Here is a 14,089-nt window from a genome sequence, read left to right on the forward strand (position 1 = left end):
GAAGCGAATTAGAATTGAAGAGTGAATCTATCCGTGTTACATTCTCGGCTTGAAAGACGTAATTGAGAAAAGTGGGAGATATGCGAGAAGATGATTCTCGTAACACATAGGCATATATATGAGGTCTTTGTTTATTATTTTCCCATCATATGTACTTCAAACATAAAGAATAGGCACCTAACAATTTTCATTGTCCTCTGAAAATTTCAATGAATCATTGGTCTTTCTAGGTGCTCCTCTTGACCATGACAACTTCGTGGTTATAGGGGGGGGCACGGCAGGTCTTGTCGTAGCTACTCGTCTATCTGAAGATCCAAGACAGAGCGTTCTTATCCTGGAAGCTGGGGTCTACTTGAGTGATGACCCACGAGTCAAGACAGCAGCATTCCAACCGGCTTTGCTTGGATCACAAGCGGATTGGAATTTCCAAAGCGAGCCTCAGGTAAGTAAACGCACACCCTTTGGTGTTAAACACTCCGGGTTAATACTCTATAAGTTGAATCTAAATGGAAAATCTATCAATTTGAACTAAGGAAAGGCCCTCGGAGGGTCAAGCGCTATTAACGCGCAAGTTTTTGTTCCCCCAACCGATGCATCGCTTGATGCCTGGGGTACACTTGGTAACGACGGATGGAACTTAGACACATTTAAGATGTATTATTCCAAGGCATTTATACTTCCCAAAATTAATCGATCATCAAGAAAGGTGCTGGGAGTAGACCGGTATTCCCCATATAATACTCCCAACGGTCCACTCCAACTATCATACGCCAGAAATCCAGAGCATCCCGTACGCGAAGCTTGGATGACAACATTCAAAAGCAAAGGCTATCAAATATCAAATGACCCAATTCTAGGAATATCCGTCGGGACCCTTACCTCCCTCTCCAGTGTCGATCCAACGAGGAAAGAAATAAGTTATGCAGCATCATCCTCCTGGCAATAACCCTAATGAAAAACGAGCTTGATCATACTATCAGTTCGCCGAAAAGATATTACTAGACTCAAACTAGCCTCCAGCAGCTTATATCTCAGCTCTAAGACAGATCCCTCATCCGATCGACCCCAACCTAGACTTGCCATCTGGGCCCATACTGGGAAGTTTTATGACACTCATCACTGCGCTTTCTCAACCCCTTTCACGAGGCAGTGCTCACATCACATCTAACGATCCATTGGCCGCGCCCACCATCGATCCTAATTATTTCTCTAGCGAGATTGACATCGAAGTTTATGTATGATATATGCTCTACCTTGACACAATCGCTAAGTCGTCGCCTTTCAGCAAGCTGCTAAAACAACCTCTAATCCGTCGCAACTCGCTTCCTACCTCACTGATATTGAGTCAGCTAAGAAATTCTTGCGCGCTAGCGTGATATCTATGTGGCATATGGGAGGGATTTGCGTAATGTTGCTAGAGGAAAAAGGAGGCGTCGTGAACCCGAAACTGAAGGTATATGGCGTCGATAACCTTCGTATTGTGGATGCGAGTGTGATCCCACTCAATAGTACTGCTTATCTTCAGTCTACTGTTTATGCATTTGCTGAGAAAGCTGCTGACTTAATCAAGCAAGACTACGGGCTGTAATCCCCCTAGGATACGATTCGCATTGAAGGGTTTTTACAAGTGTGCCGGGGATTGATCGCTCATCTCTCTCTAAAGTTGGTTTCTGGCTGTTACTGGTTGGATGAAGTACCTACACACTCCTTATTAACCTCATAATTGAGCCTTGTATGCTACTTGGCATAGATCTAGTAGCTATTTGTATCTCAATTCCAGATGGTCTTAAATCTTACTCCTATCCGATGAGAGGATCAGAACGATGACCGACATTATATCTTGGAATCAAAATATCCCTATTCAATTGGCTCGTGAGTCGATTAAGTTGGCGTAGGTTATAAACCTATATCTACTTGGACTGTTGCTATCTAGATCATCGTCAGAAGAGCTATTTGATGTCGTCAAGTATATATACGACTGGGGGATAGGGATGAGACATTGTTATCTAGCATATATTGGTCTTACAATGGAAGGCCGCGTAGTGATAATGAAACTATGATATGTACGTAGACCACTGGTATAGAAGACTGCAAGCCACAATCACGTAAAACGTATCAGGGTTGATGGAAAGCAAACTTGTTCATCCCTCTACATAATGTCCCCAAGCTTGATAGAACTGATGATTAATTTGGTGGCATCATTTCCAACTTATTCTGCTGCAATATCTCTTGATCTCTCTCGGTGACCGAATCATTTACTCGATTCCTATCTTGAGTGCCGTTCCTCTTCTGACAACATCTTGGCACAGCTAATATTTTCTTCCCGGCGTATTCTGCTAGGTCTATTGAAAAAGGCAAACATTTACTCGCGTATAAACCACCATCCTCCTCTATCTCGATAATGTTGATTTGGAGTACCTCTGGGTCTGGATTATCGCCAGGGACTAGATGATCGAATGTGACGCCATAGTAGTCAATGTGCCTAAATACCCAAGGTGATGAGCGTGATGGAACATAGTGACAAGTACCTACGGTATGTAGTACAGATTATTTGATGTCGAGATGTGATTAGATTAGAGATATGAATATTCCCTTACCTTAATGGTTGTGGCATTACCCAACCTAAATATTCGTCTCGCACAATCATATCGCCAGCAATATCACGACGGACATCTTGTCCGTAAATTTTCTAATATGTTAATCTCGCGAGTGCTGGACCAGCCGGCTGTGGAAATTCTAGAGACATGACATTGGTATGCCATGGTATATCTGGAAATAATTTTTGGATTGATACCAACGGACCTTCAATTTGGATTCTTAAAGGCTGTTCTAGGGATGGGAGATGTAAAGGATGAATTGGATTCCTGATGCAGGCTGGAATATGAAGGTCAAGTGCCATTGAGTCGATCGAATTTATGGAAAATAAAACGTCTGACACTTTAAATCGCGATATATTTGAATAATTTGAAAATTAGTAAGTTAGGTACAAATTCATATCACGAAATATCCAACCTACCTAAAAAAAAAACTAAGGATGGATGGACATAACTACCAACAATAACATATGTTGTGTAACATCTATAGACGCCTTACTAATGTGGCGTTCGATGGTACATAGGTACCTCATAGATTGTAGATCTGGACAGCTTTATCTCGGCTTCCCGTCATTAGCCAAAAGATCCACTTACAATCCATCCGTCCATTCATCCACCCATCAACGATTCCAGCAACTTCGTTCAGTCTTATTAACAACACAAATATACATCACCAAACGAGATAGCTAAAATGACCGTAAATATTAGCTCTTCGAGTGAGTGGCAGCGCATATTAGGGTCTTCGACCATCGTGGTCACAGACTGTAAGTTCTTACCTGTCGCATCGTTCGCGATCCCGCCCGGCCGCTTACAAATGATCATGTAGTCTACGCCGACTGGTGCGGCCCCTGCAAAATGATTGCGCCTACCTTTGAGTCGCTAGCAACGAAATATTCCAAGCCTGGCAAGATCACCTTCTGCAAAGTTAACGTCGATAATCAACAATCCATCGCTCAAAGCCATGGCGTGCGCGCGATGCCGACCTTCCTCATCTTCAAGAACGGATCCGTGATCGAAACGATCCAGGGCGCGAACCCTCCAGCCCTAACTTCCGCTGTCGACAAGGCTGTCAAGTTGGCTACCGTGAGCGCACCAGGCGCATCTTTCACTACACCCGGAAGAACACTAGGAGGCAACTCGTCTTCTTCTGTCACACCGACGAGGCGAGGTGGTCAGTCGCTAGGCGGTCAGCCGTGGAAGTTTAGTCCTTTCAATATCATCAATGCTATTCTCACGTTCTTCGGACTTTACTTCGTATCGCTCTTCTCAGTAAGTCGCCTTTTTAACTACCCATGTTTTGCATATAGTGTTAACAATGTCAACTAGTTTGATCCCTATAAAGCGGCTGAAAGGTCACAATTCAATCTTAATAATCCGGGGGCACCGCCGGCGCCGATCGGTATTAAGGGCCAGAAAGTTGGTGGACAAGGCAGCTCTGCTCGACCTAGTGGGGGGGTTAGGACACTGGCTGATCTTACTAAGTAAAGGTGGTAGATGTGGTAGATGGGAAGATTGCTTGATCTCGTATAACTATGTCGAGTACCTATAGAGGTCGTCTGGGGGATGTAACTTAACAGCCTACATAATTGAGCTTTTAGACGAATTGCACCTTTCTATCAAGAAAAAGAATAATAGCTTTCCCTTAGTTATCCTAAATAAACTTTATTAGTTTATCGGTTCCAGATAGTGCATTGTTCTCTTATCGGATTGTTGAATGCCCTTGCCATAGCTGCAATGAGCTACGTTAGACCTTGCTAAACCATGCGGGCTACGGGTCTACTGCGGGGTGGTATTCTAATACCCGCCTTTTAAGTGGATGGGACTTTTCAAGGTACATGAGCTAGTCTAAAATTTCCTGAACATATGAAAAAGTTGTTTGCGAATCTTTGCCATCATTCACACATAGGTTTTATTACTTCTCTTTTCAGTTCAAGGTTTAAGAGAAACAAGCGCAATGCTTTCCGCAGCGAAAGCTCAGGGCTCATGTCCTCAGTGCAGGCTCCGACTTCTCAATCTATTTGAGAACGGTTTTGCTAGCCTACGATTTGAAGCCCCGCGAAATCTGCCTCGGTCGACATATCCTAATATTAGAAGTTTCCCGTCAAGTCGAAAGTCGAATGTGCGCCTCTTCTCGACAACGAAGCGCAAGCTTCAAAATTCGCAGCCAACGGAAAGCCAGTCAAATTCTAACGACATCGAAGTTGCGGTACGACAAGCGAAACACGCATTTGGTGACACTTTACCAAGGGGTTATTTAAATGAAGAAGAATATAAGTTATACGAGCGACTGTACGGCGCGCCTTTACGAGAGACTCGGCCAGAAGATGTAGGTGTGCCGACATCTGACTTCGTCTCTGAAGATGCGTCCTACGATCTATCGAAGAAAATACTACTGCGGGAAGGAGAAGACGGGAAGCTAGAGGAACTTGTCTACGAAACTAATATTGCTATATCTAATCCCGAAGGCTTTGATGGTACTCAAATTCCCTTTTCAGCGAACATGCAAAATTCAGGAGAATTCCCTTCTGAAGCCGGGTTAAGTCATGTTGGCGCCGTGGCTAAAAGCCAAAGAGAATACGACGCTCTGTTGAGACTACAAAAAGACTTCGAAAGCACCCAGCTGCGAGCAGTTGATGAAGAGGAAATCGATGAAGAGCCTGAGGAGGAAGATGAGGAATATGAAGACGAAGAAGATGAAGACGAAGGCGAGTCAGATGCAAGGTTCCGAATCCAAGATAGTCGCGTTCACCAGTATACGAGAATGAGCCAATGGAGAACCCAACCCTCGACTATCCAGTTACCGAAAGAGGAATTTGTCAACCCAATCAATAAATTACTCGACCGAACAGATGCTAAGCATATTAAAGAGGCAGGAGAGAAAGCTTTTGGTGGCGTCGGATTTCCAAACTCTGTTGCAACTCCCGCAGTGAGGAAAAGTCCCGAGCAGAAACCTGTGGCCATGGCAGCAGGTCAGCACAAGATGAGCGAGATCGAAGCAGACGCTTATATGGCTATCAACCTTCCAGGAATGTTTGCGTCTACGATGGGGATCCTAGTTGAAATTAGGAAACGCCTAGGCTCGGAGTGGATCTCCAAACTCATCTCTAGGGGCAATGGGGAGGGCCCTCGTGTGCTTGATGTCGGTACGGGCGGTGCGGGATTAGCAGCCTGGCAGCAAGTCCTTCAAGCAGAATGGGATCTCATGATCGAAGGGGGTAAGAAGCCTAACCATGGACCGCCAGGGAAAAAAACGGTTGTGGTTGGATCTAATCAGCTGCGTCAACGGGTATCGCGATTTCTTGATGACACTACGTTCCTCCCACGCTTGCCAGATTATATACACTCTGCCGACAACCCAGATATGCTAGACGCTGGTGATAAGCCGCAGCAGAAGAAGTCATTTGACATTATTATCGCCTCCCATTTATTATTGCCATTAAAGGAAGGATTCCAACGCAAAGCTCTGTTAGACAACCTGTGGGAAATGTTGTCATCCGATGGTGGGATTCTCATCTTCATGGAAAAAGGCCACCCGCGGGGATTTGAAGCTGTCGCAGATGTTCGTTCTCGGTTATTGAATGAATTCATCGTTTCACCTACTTCGGATCCTCGACCTAATGAAATTGAGATTGAGCAGCGAAGGATCCGTGAGCCAGGCATGATTATTGCCCCATGTACTAACCACAAGGAGTGTCCCATGTATCTGACGCCTGGACTCAGCAGTGGGCGGAAAGATTTTTGTCATTTTAATCAGAGGTTTATTCGCCCACCATTCCTACAAAAAGTGCTTGGTGCCACGCACCGTAACCATACAGACATAAACTTTAGTTTTATCGCTATTCAACGCGGCACTTTGCCCGACATGAAGCCGGTCACCGTGCCTAAACAGAGCGGCAACATGACTGATCGCGCATTTAAGGGCTACGAGAACGCTACAGAAGTGCCGAACACATTGTTATTACCCAGAAACATTCTCCCTCCTCTGAAGCGACGTGGGCACGTGACGCTTGACCTGTGCACACCTACCGGAAAGATCGAGAGATGGACGGTTCCCAAGAGCTTCAGCAAGCAGGCGTATCACGACGCACGCAAGACGAAGTGGGGAGATCTATGGGCTTTAGGTGCTAAGACGAGAGTAGTTCGTAATGTTCGACTTGGACGAGCGGGTGCGGTGGGTAATGATGGTGGTGTACGGTCTCGCGAGAACATACAAGGTCACAAGGCGAAGATTGTCCATCTCAATGCTGACTCGAGAGGCATCTACAGCGCCTACGAGAAAGTTAAAGTACATGGCCCTTCCACTAGGAGGACCAAGGGAGGAAAGAAGGCAAAGCTGGAGAATTTGCTGAAGGAGCTCGAAGAGGATGGCTTCCAATAAATAATATGGACAAGTGCTTACCGTTAAATTTGTACAACATCTCCTCGGAGGATGTATTACTATGTATAGTTAAATGCTATAACAGATATGTACCTATGAACTATGAACGAACTACCTCCACTTAAGAATTGCATAGGCCTAGTTATATTCATTCAAACTATGACTGTTATGTAAGAATGAGAATTAAGAATACGATAAGAATTAGTAGTTGAAAGTCACATTTCCGAATAAAATGGTTCACTCACAAGGTATTAATTAGAATATTTCATCGACTTACAGATTTCCGCTCAGGGTCCGCGGAACTCGGTGTGCAGCAACTAAACTAATGTCAATTGTTTTATCAATGATTGGCCCGATAACATTATCAAGTGCGATTGCGTCAGAGAAATGCCCCTCCAAACCCCCGTGGGTCCCGCTGAAATTTTCGGGAATCGGTCCAGACTCTTCAAAGAATTCGGCCGCGGCGCTCATGGCGACATCGCCTCTAGTCGCGGATAACTTCTTAGCTAAGAACTATATATATTTTTCTTGGGGCTGTTGTAAGGATATACTTACAATGACTAATTATATTTTATTTCCTCCATGATTTCTTCTTTCTTTTCCTTTATATACTTGTATGGTTGATTTACTAGAGTATCACTGTTATAGGTACTCATTTATTAGTCTGAGGTAGTGGGGGACTTGAGCTATCAAGACTTCGTCTACAAGCGCCTATAAGAAGAGACTTAAACCGACGATGAATTGTTATATCTCCCTTCTAACGGCGACGGATGCCCGATCACATGTCCATCTAATCATTGGTTCGAACCCTCTTGCGGCGGCGCGATGTGGACAGTCGTTAAGTGCTGGCGCATCGCCAATCCTCATTGCGCCGGAGACAGCAGAGCTGTACTATGCGCTGCAGAAGCGCGTGGACGATGGTGAAGTGAAATGGGTAAAGAATAAATTCCAGGATGAGCATCTATTCACATTGGGAAGAGAGGAAATCAATCGTGTTGTGGACGCTGTTTTCGTGACTTCGGGATCTCGAGACCCTCTAAGTATGACTGGTTGCCAAACCTACCATAGTAGAAATGCTTGCTAATTTAAAACAGGTGCACATATATCATCACTTTGCAAACATAATCGCATCCCCGTGAACGTTGTCGATGCGCCGCAATTATGCTCCTTCTCCCTCCTCTCTACGCATGTCGACGGTCCGTTACAAATCGGCATAACAACGAATGGTCGCGGATGCAAATTGGCGTCTAGAATACGCCGTGAGGTTGTAGCTTCGCTACCTCTGAATTTAGGATCTGCCTGTTCGCGACTGGGAGACGTGCGTAGGAAGATACAAGAGGAAGATCACTTGCTACATATGGCCCTGGCGGATGGAGACGATGTTGACGATTCGATCGACCAATCAGCTAGTTTCAACAAGCTTGTTACGGAGGCAGACTTAGACGCAGTGAAGAATAGGCGCATGCGTTGGCTTAGCCAAATCTGCGAGTATTGGCCACTGAAAAGGCTTGCTGCTATTACGGATGAGGATATGGCTAACATCTTGAAATCCTACGACGACCTTGGCTCTTCCAATCCAAGTAGCAAATCTTCCCCCGCCAACAACGCTAGCAACCGGGGGCGCATCATTCTCGCCGGGTCCGGCCCCGGCCACCCGGACCTGCTCACGCGAGCAACGTACAAAGCCATACAAAACGCGGATCTAGTGTTAGCGGACAAGCTAGTACCAGCTGGCGTGCTGGACTTGATTCCGCGCCGCACTCCCGTGCACATCGCGCGCAAGTTCCCGGGTAACGCGGACGCGGCGCAGGCCGAGCTAGAGGAAATGGCCATGGCGGGCGCGCGCGAGGGTAAGACGGTCCTACGCCTCAAACAGGGCGATCCGTATATCTACGGGCGTGGCGGCGAGGAAGTCGAGCACTTCCGAAGTCAGGGGCTAGGAGACAAGGTTGTAGTCTTACCAGGGGTTACATCGGCGCTATCCGCACCCTTGTTCGCGGGAATTCCACCTACGCAGCGCGACGTTGCGGACCAGGTACTGGTGTGCACGGGGACGGGCAAGAAGGGCAAGGCACCGACACCGCCGGAATATGTACCGAGTAGGACAGTTGTGTTCCTTATGGCGCTGCATCGCATCGCGGGGCTTGTTGAGGAATTAACGGGGCACCTAGAGACAGAAAAAAACATAACCACTAATGAAGCTCCTCGGCGCGCGCTATGGCCGCGAAATACACCCTGTGCCGTAGTCGAACGCGCTAGTTGCCCGGACCAACGCGTCATCCGGACTACGCTTGACCGCGTCGTCGAGGCTGTCGAGCAGGAGGGTAGTAGGCCCCCCGGACTACTTGTCGTCGGGCGCGCGTGCGAATTCTTAAATAAGCTTGAGAAGGGCCGCGCGTGGAGCGTTGAAGAGGGGTTTAGAGGGTTGGATTTTGGGCTGGAGGGGCTGGATTTAGGTGCGTGATGAGATGATGGATGGCGAATAGGGGTTAGGGGCTTAGCAGAGAGGGCGCATAGGCGATTTGCATACGGGTGGCGTTTGAGATATCTTAGATGAGATATGGTTTGAATTTTATTTGATATGTGTATATGATACTTGTATTGCTCGTTGTGAGGTTCTCTTAGTAGTGATCTCTATGCACCATTTATCGTCTTGGATGAGTTTTCCTAAGCAATCATATTGATATACTTATACCAAAGTAGGCAATATTAGAAATAGCGTATATTTTCTTATGAATCTAACACTGTTAAAGATAGAGTTATTCTTATTGTATTTCTAACAATGTATTCCTGTAAAGTTGTTTTATTTAATATAACAATCTACCCGTATCCTATACACGCTGCATCTTCATCTCTTCACACCTCGAGACGTCTATTTCATCTCATCGATAGTAGCTAGGTATCTAAACCATTCCCCTTTATATACCTAAGTATTTAATCCCTATCGTCGGGATGGAACACCAGCGCGCGAACCTCGATGCTCTCGCGCTTAGGCACATCAGGTCCAATCGTCGGGTCCACGAAAGCCGTGTGCGGAACGCGGCGGGCGCGTCCGTCCGTCTTGGAATCGAAGCACTTGATGAACAGGACCTCCTCTGGCGTGAGCCCGTACTTGTAGTACCACCTGTGGCCCTCGGCGTACTTGACCGCGAACGTCTCGCCCTTGCGGTTCGGGTAAATAAGCGGAATGGGCACGAGCTCCGCCTCTCCGACCGAGTTGGCCTCCGCGATGGCTAGCGGGTCCCGCAGAACGGTTTTGATGGGTCGCCAGACGTTGATGATTTGCACGCGGCCTTTGAGGAGCTCGGAGGCTTCTTCCGCGGGCAGGTGGTGCGGTACGCGGGATAGCGCCGCAGAGTACGTCTGGTCGATGTGCACGCGGTTGACGGGGCCGCGGCGGGAAGGGCCGCCGTCGGCGCCGCGCTGGTCGGCTGGGTTACGCCGGATGGTGTGGTCGAAGATGAAGATCTTGGATGCGCCGGTTCTGGATGGGGCATTAGTCAATGGTTGTTATGTTTGAGACAATGCCCCCTTTTATAAGTGTATAAATATATGACTTGTAATTCATCAACTTACGCATCCTTCAGCAGCTGCTCGGTCTCGGGGTAGTAAACCGCCTTGATATGGTCATCATCAAGGAAGTCCTTCTCCTGCGCAACATGACGATAGAACTGGAAACCGTTCTTGTCGAGGGTAAACTCGGCTTCCCGACCTGACACGTCCGTAATGTGGACTGGGTAAGACTCGAACGGTCGGTTCTGGGTCTCGGGCCGATCTACGTAGGTAGGGGCCGGTGGTGAGCCGTCTTCTGCGTCCTTGTGGTAGTTTAGCACGGTGTCGACGTCACGCGGTGCTGGGGCCGTGGGAGTAGCTGATATACCAGCGGCTGAGAAAGCTGGGACAGATCTGGGGAGTTGGACGTCTGGGGAGGCCATTGTGTGTTTTGTATACTTGTTAAAGGCGTAGTAGTGTTTGTATACTCGTGTCTGATGTAGCAATGGATAGAGAGGCAAGTCTTATTCCTTATATACTTCTTTATCGAAAGATGAATTCCTTAGTCCGGAAATACTGTGATATCGGCTGCTACCTCATCCATGGATGTCGGTACAGTAGTGCATGTCCACTTGCGGTAAAGGAATAGTAGCTCCCCGCAATCACGCAAGATTGCGACAGTAGGGGGAGCTCTGTGACAGGACGTCATGCGCCCAGAGTATAAGATGATTGCCTACATCCTGCATCTAGACTCCAGTGGCGTGGCACTGATTAGAAATACTAGTTTCAAGTTGTATTTGTCATATCTCGTTTTCTCACTAAGTACGTTTACTTATTCTGTATTACCAGTTATAGCCTTTGTTTTCATTGACATCTACGGTTTTCGTCTAACTGCGGCTCAATATGATATGATGATAAATTACACAACCACGGTCAAATACTACAACCGAATTTGAAAAAAATATTCCCGATTCATTACTCAACATCAGTGGACACCTTGTAAGCAGAGTGATGAAATGTACCAAATATTTAAACAATTAGTCAACATCATTCGGTACCCTTGTTAGCACAGTGATAGCAGTCCCGTCATCTAGCACGTCTTGCTTCTCTTCTAACCTATAGCCGCCCAGTCGGGGTAATATGACTGTCCATATAAGCCAGTATAGGACTCCAAACACAAGTCTACGAATTTGTAAGCATATGCGGTTAAAATCTTAAAAGACACTATTATTGGTTCTTCGTGTTGGGAACGCTGTAACTTACATGCCGACACCAACAATGGCGTATGTCGCGTAAAATAGGCCACCGGGTTTCGGATGCGACGGAGGGAAAAAGGGAGCAGCTAATAAAGAAAAGCACAGAACGATTCTAAATATGACCGCCGGGATCCAGGCTTTGAACGGCCGTTTCAAGTCCGGTCGCTTATATCGCAGCCAGATAAGTCCTATTGACGTAGCAAGCGCGAATACTTGTCCTGGATAACCCTCAACTTCTAATATGAAGGAGTACACTTCGCTCGATGGTGGGAGTATGATAACCAGAACAGAAGGAATCCAGTGTACAATCAATCCTCCTAATGGAGCGTTGAAAGGCTTCGAAGATGATAAATATCTGGAAAATGGTAAAAAGCCCGCACGAGCAACCTCCTGATTCAGACGCGCCTACAGTTGGTTAGGATTCAGGTCTTACACTGGTGATCTCACAGAAACTCTGGGGGCATAAACCTACGGTCGAAAATGTCACTACCATCACATTCCCTGCCGCCGAGAGCGCAACGGCCAGAGGTAGAAACCTCTTGCCGATATTGGGGCCAAATGTACGTTCAAAGAACAATGCGGCAACCAGCTGACCGCTCTCTTTGATATCCTCAATGGGTACCACGGCAAAGTAAGCGAGGTTAGCAAGCAAGTACAAGAGCAACGCTGTAACCAGAGCCGTCAGAGAAACCGACTTCAAGGTTCTAACACTGTATAAATGATAATCAGCCATTTTCTCGATTAGTAAACAGTCCGAGAATCAAGACTCATGGGCATGGCTTAGAAATAGTAAAACCCGGTCGACTCGATTAGGAAATCCGAACCGCAAGCCAGGCGGGAGGAAGGAGATGAAAGTACTTACGGATCTTTCACTTCGTTCATAACGTTATTCAGGTTGGATAGACCAGCATAAGAATAGAAAACTTTGAATAATGAAGTCGCAAGGGTCCCAAGATTCCAGTCACTGCCCTCCCATAGTCCTTCCCAAGATTGTATCTTCTTCGGTCTTAAGTTTGCATCTTCCTGTTCGGGCCTTAATACCACGACGTAAAGAGCCGATAACACCATGAATACAACAAGCCCCACCTTGATCCAGCCTAGGAAGTTTTGGATGCGTATGCCAGCTCTATACCAGACGCCGTGAATAATAGTGATGACAGTAAGGAGCCCGACTGCCAGAGCCTTCCTAGAAAAATCTCGAGCCTCGACGTCGAATACGAAATGCACATATTGGCTGAAGATCACGCAATTGCTTGCCGTGAAACCTAGAAGCACAGCTTGAACCGCGATCATGGTCGAGGCAAAGAAGCGTGGCCACGGATATGTGAACTCGAGGTATACCTTGTCTCCGCCAGACCGCGGCAGCATGCAGCCATATTCAAGAGATACCGTAAGGCCGCATGCTACGACGACGGCGCCAAGGATCCAAATCGAAAGCGAAAGACCCACACTTCCGACGGAGGACAGAATAACTCCCGGAACCGCAAAGATGCCGCTTCCGATAACTCTTGAAATGGCGATGATATAAGCGCTTTTCCAGTCGATGTTCCGGCCTAGGACGGACTCCTCGGGTAAGACATCGTCTTCGAGATTCCCGAACTCGGGTGGTGAAGAAGGCCCATCTTCGTCGTCCGTCGGGGGCTTGAGGATCGAAGACGAACGTATCGATGCCGTATCCGCACCCAACAAGGGGCTATCTTCGCCGTAGGACGTAGACATTTTCTAGTAAGGCTTGGGGAAATAGTTCGCACAGACGCGTAATTCTAGCTCATAGTTTCTAGTATCATTTATTTCATTCGCGATCGTGTATAAGTAGTTTATTGTCCGGTCAGAGAGATTCGAAATTTCGTACCTGTTTATTAGGTTCATGTATTAAGATTCCCAAATATTAAAGGACGCAAGTCCATTATTATTAGGTTTTCCGACGGGCTGGAAATCGCACCTTGGACGCCATCTGATTGCCCGAGCTGCTGACAAAAGTGTCTCTTGATCACTAAATCCAGAGGTTGCGCCATCCTGTTGTTTCACTGTGTGCCACTCAGCCCTGTTGATGTTCTCGCACGTCATCCCCCCTGACGTTTGCACCACCCTTGCTGAATAACCACTGAGATCTCTCAGCTGGGCAGCTAGCTTATCTTTTGGGCTCGAGCTTCAGCTTACATGATAAGATAATTGATTTGAAGTTCTTTAAGGTTAATGTAAGTTTAGGATTTGGTTATATAAATAAACGGTCTCTTAGTTATAAGTTAAAGTGTATAGTTTATCTGTCTTCTACCATTATCTATACGTTTTCGTGGTTTGTTGGCCTGTTCTACTTCTCTTATGAGCTTGATGACATGAATCTCACTCTTATCTCCAAGCCAGGACCT

General features: G+C 46.8%; 5 protein-coding genes across 5 annotated transcripts; 3 read left to right on the forward strand and 2 right to left on the reverse strand.

The window, feature by feature from the left end:
- Positions 1–3,285: 3,285 nt before the first annotated feature.
- On the forward strand, positions 3,286–4,079 carry GL218_02477 (Thioredoxin-like protein; the record flags this gene model as incomplete). Its single annotated transcript, XM_033578996.1, has 3 exons — positions 3,286–3,358; positions 3,421–3,863; positions 3,921–4,079. The coding sequence occupies 3 exons, from the start codon at positions 3,286–3,288 to the stop codon at positions 4,077–4,079; spliced, it is 675 nt and encodes a 224-aa protein (XP_033438872.1).
- A 469-nt stretch (positions 4,080–4,548) lies between these two features.
- GL218_02478 (37S ribosomal protein S22, mitochondrial) lies at positions 4,549–6,972 on the forward strand (the record flags this gene model as incomplete). Its single annotated transcript, XM_033578997.1, has 1 exon — positions 4,549–6,972. One exon carries the CDS (start codon positions 4,549–4,551, stop codon positions 6,970–6,972), a length of 2,424 nt encoding a protein of 807 aa, XP_033438868.1.
- A 736-nt stretch (positions 6,973–7,708) lies between these two features.
- GL218_02479 (Uroporphyrinogen-III C-methyltransferase) lies at positions 7,709–9,436 on the forward strand (the record flags this gene model as incomplete). The annotated part of the gene is made up of 2 exons (XM_033578998.1): positions 7,709–8,012; positions 8,067–9,436. The coding sequence occupies 2 exons, from the start codon at positions 7,709–7,711 to the stop codon at positions 9,434–9,436; spliced, it is 1,674 nt and encodes a 557-aa protein (XP_033438867.1).
- A 470-nt stretch (positions 9,437–9,906) lies between these two features.
- Positions 9,907–10,907, reverse strand: GL218_02480 (uncharacterized protein; the record flags this gene model as incomplete). Its single annotated transcript, XM_033578999.1, has 2 exons — positions 9,907–10,456; positions 10,549–10,907. The coding sequence occupies 2 exons, from the start codon at positions 10,905–10,907 to the stop codon at positions 9,907–9,909; spliced, it is 909 nt and encodes a 302-aa protein (XP_033438001.1).
- Positions 10,908–11,501: 594 nt separating this feature from the next.
- GL218_02481 (High-affinity methionine permease) lies at positions 11,502–13,439 on the reverse strand (the record flags this gene model as incomplete). The annotated part of the gene is made up of 4 exons (XM_033579000.1): positions 11,502–11,646; positions 11,728–12,125; positions 12,193–12,430; positions 12,583–13,439. 4 exons carry the CDS (start codon positions 13,437–13,439, stop codon positions 11,502–11,504), a joined length of 1,638 nt encoding a protein of 545 aa, XP_033438002.1.
- Between the last annotated feature and the right edge of the window lie 650 nt (positions 13,440–14,089).

The sequence above is a fragment of the Daldinia childiae genome (assembly GCF_008694065.1).
Source record: "Daldinia childiae strain JS-1345 chromosome Unknown Scaffold2, whole genome shotgun sequence".
NCBI classification, from domain to species: domain Eukaryota; kingdom Fungi; phylum Ascomycota; class Sordariomycetes; order Xylariales; family Hypoxylaceae; genus Daldinia; species Daldinia childiae.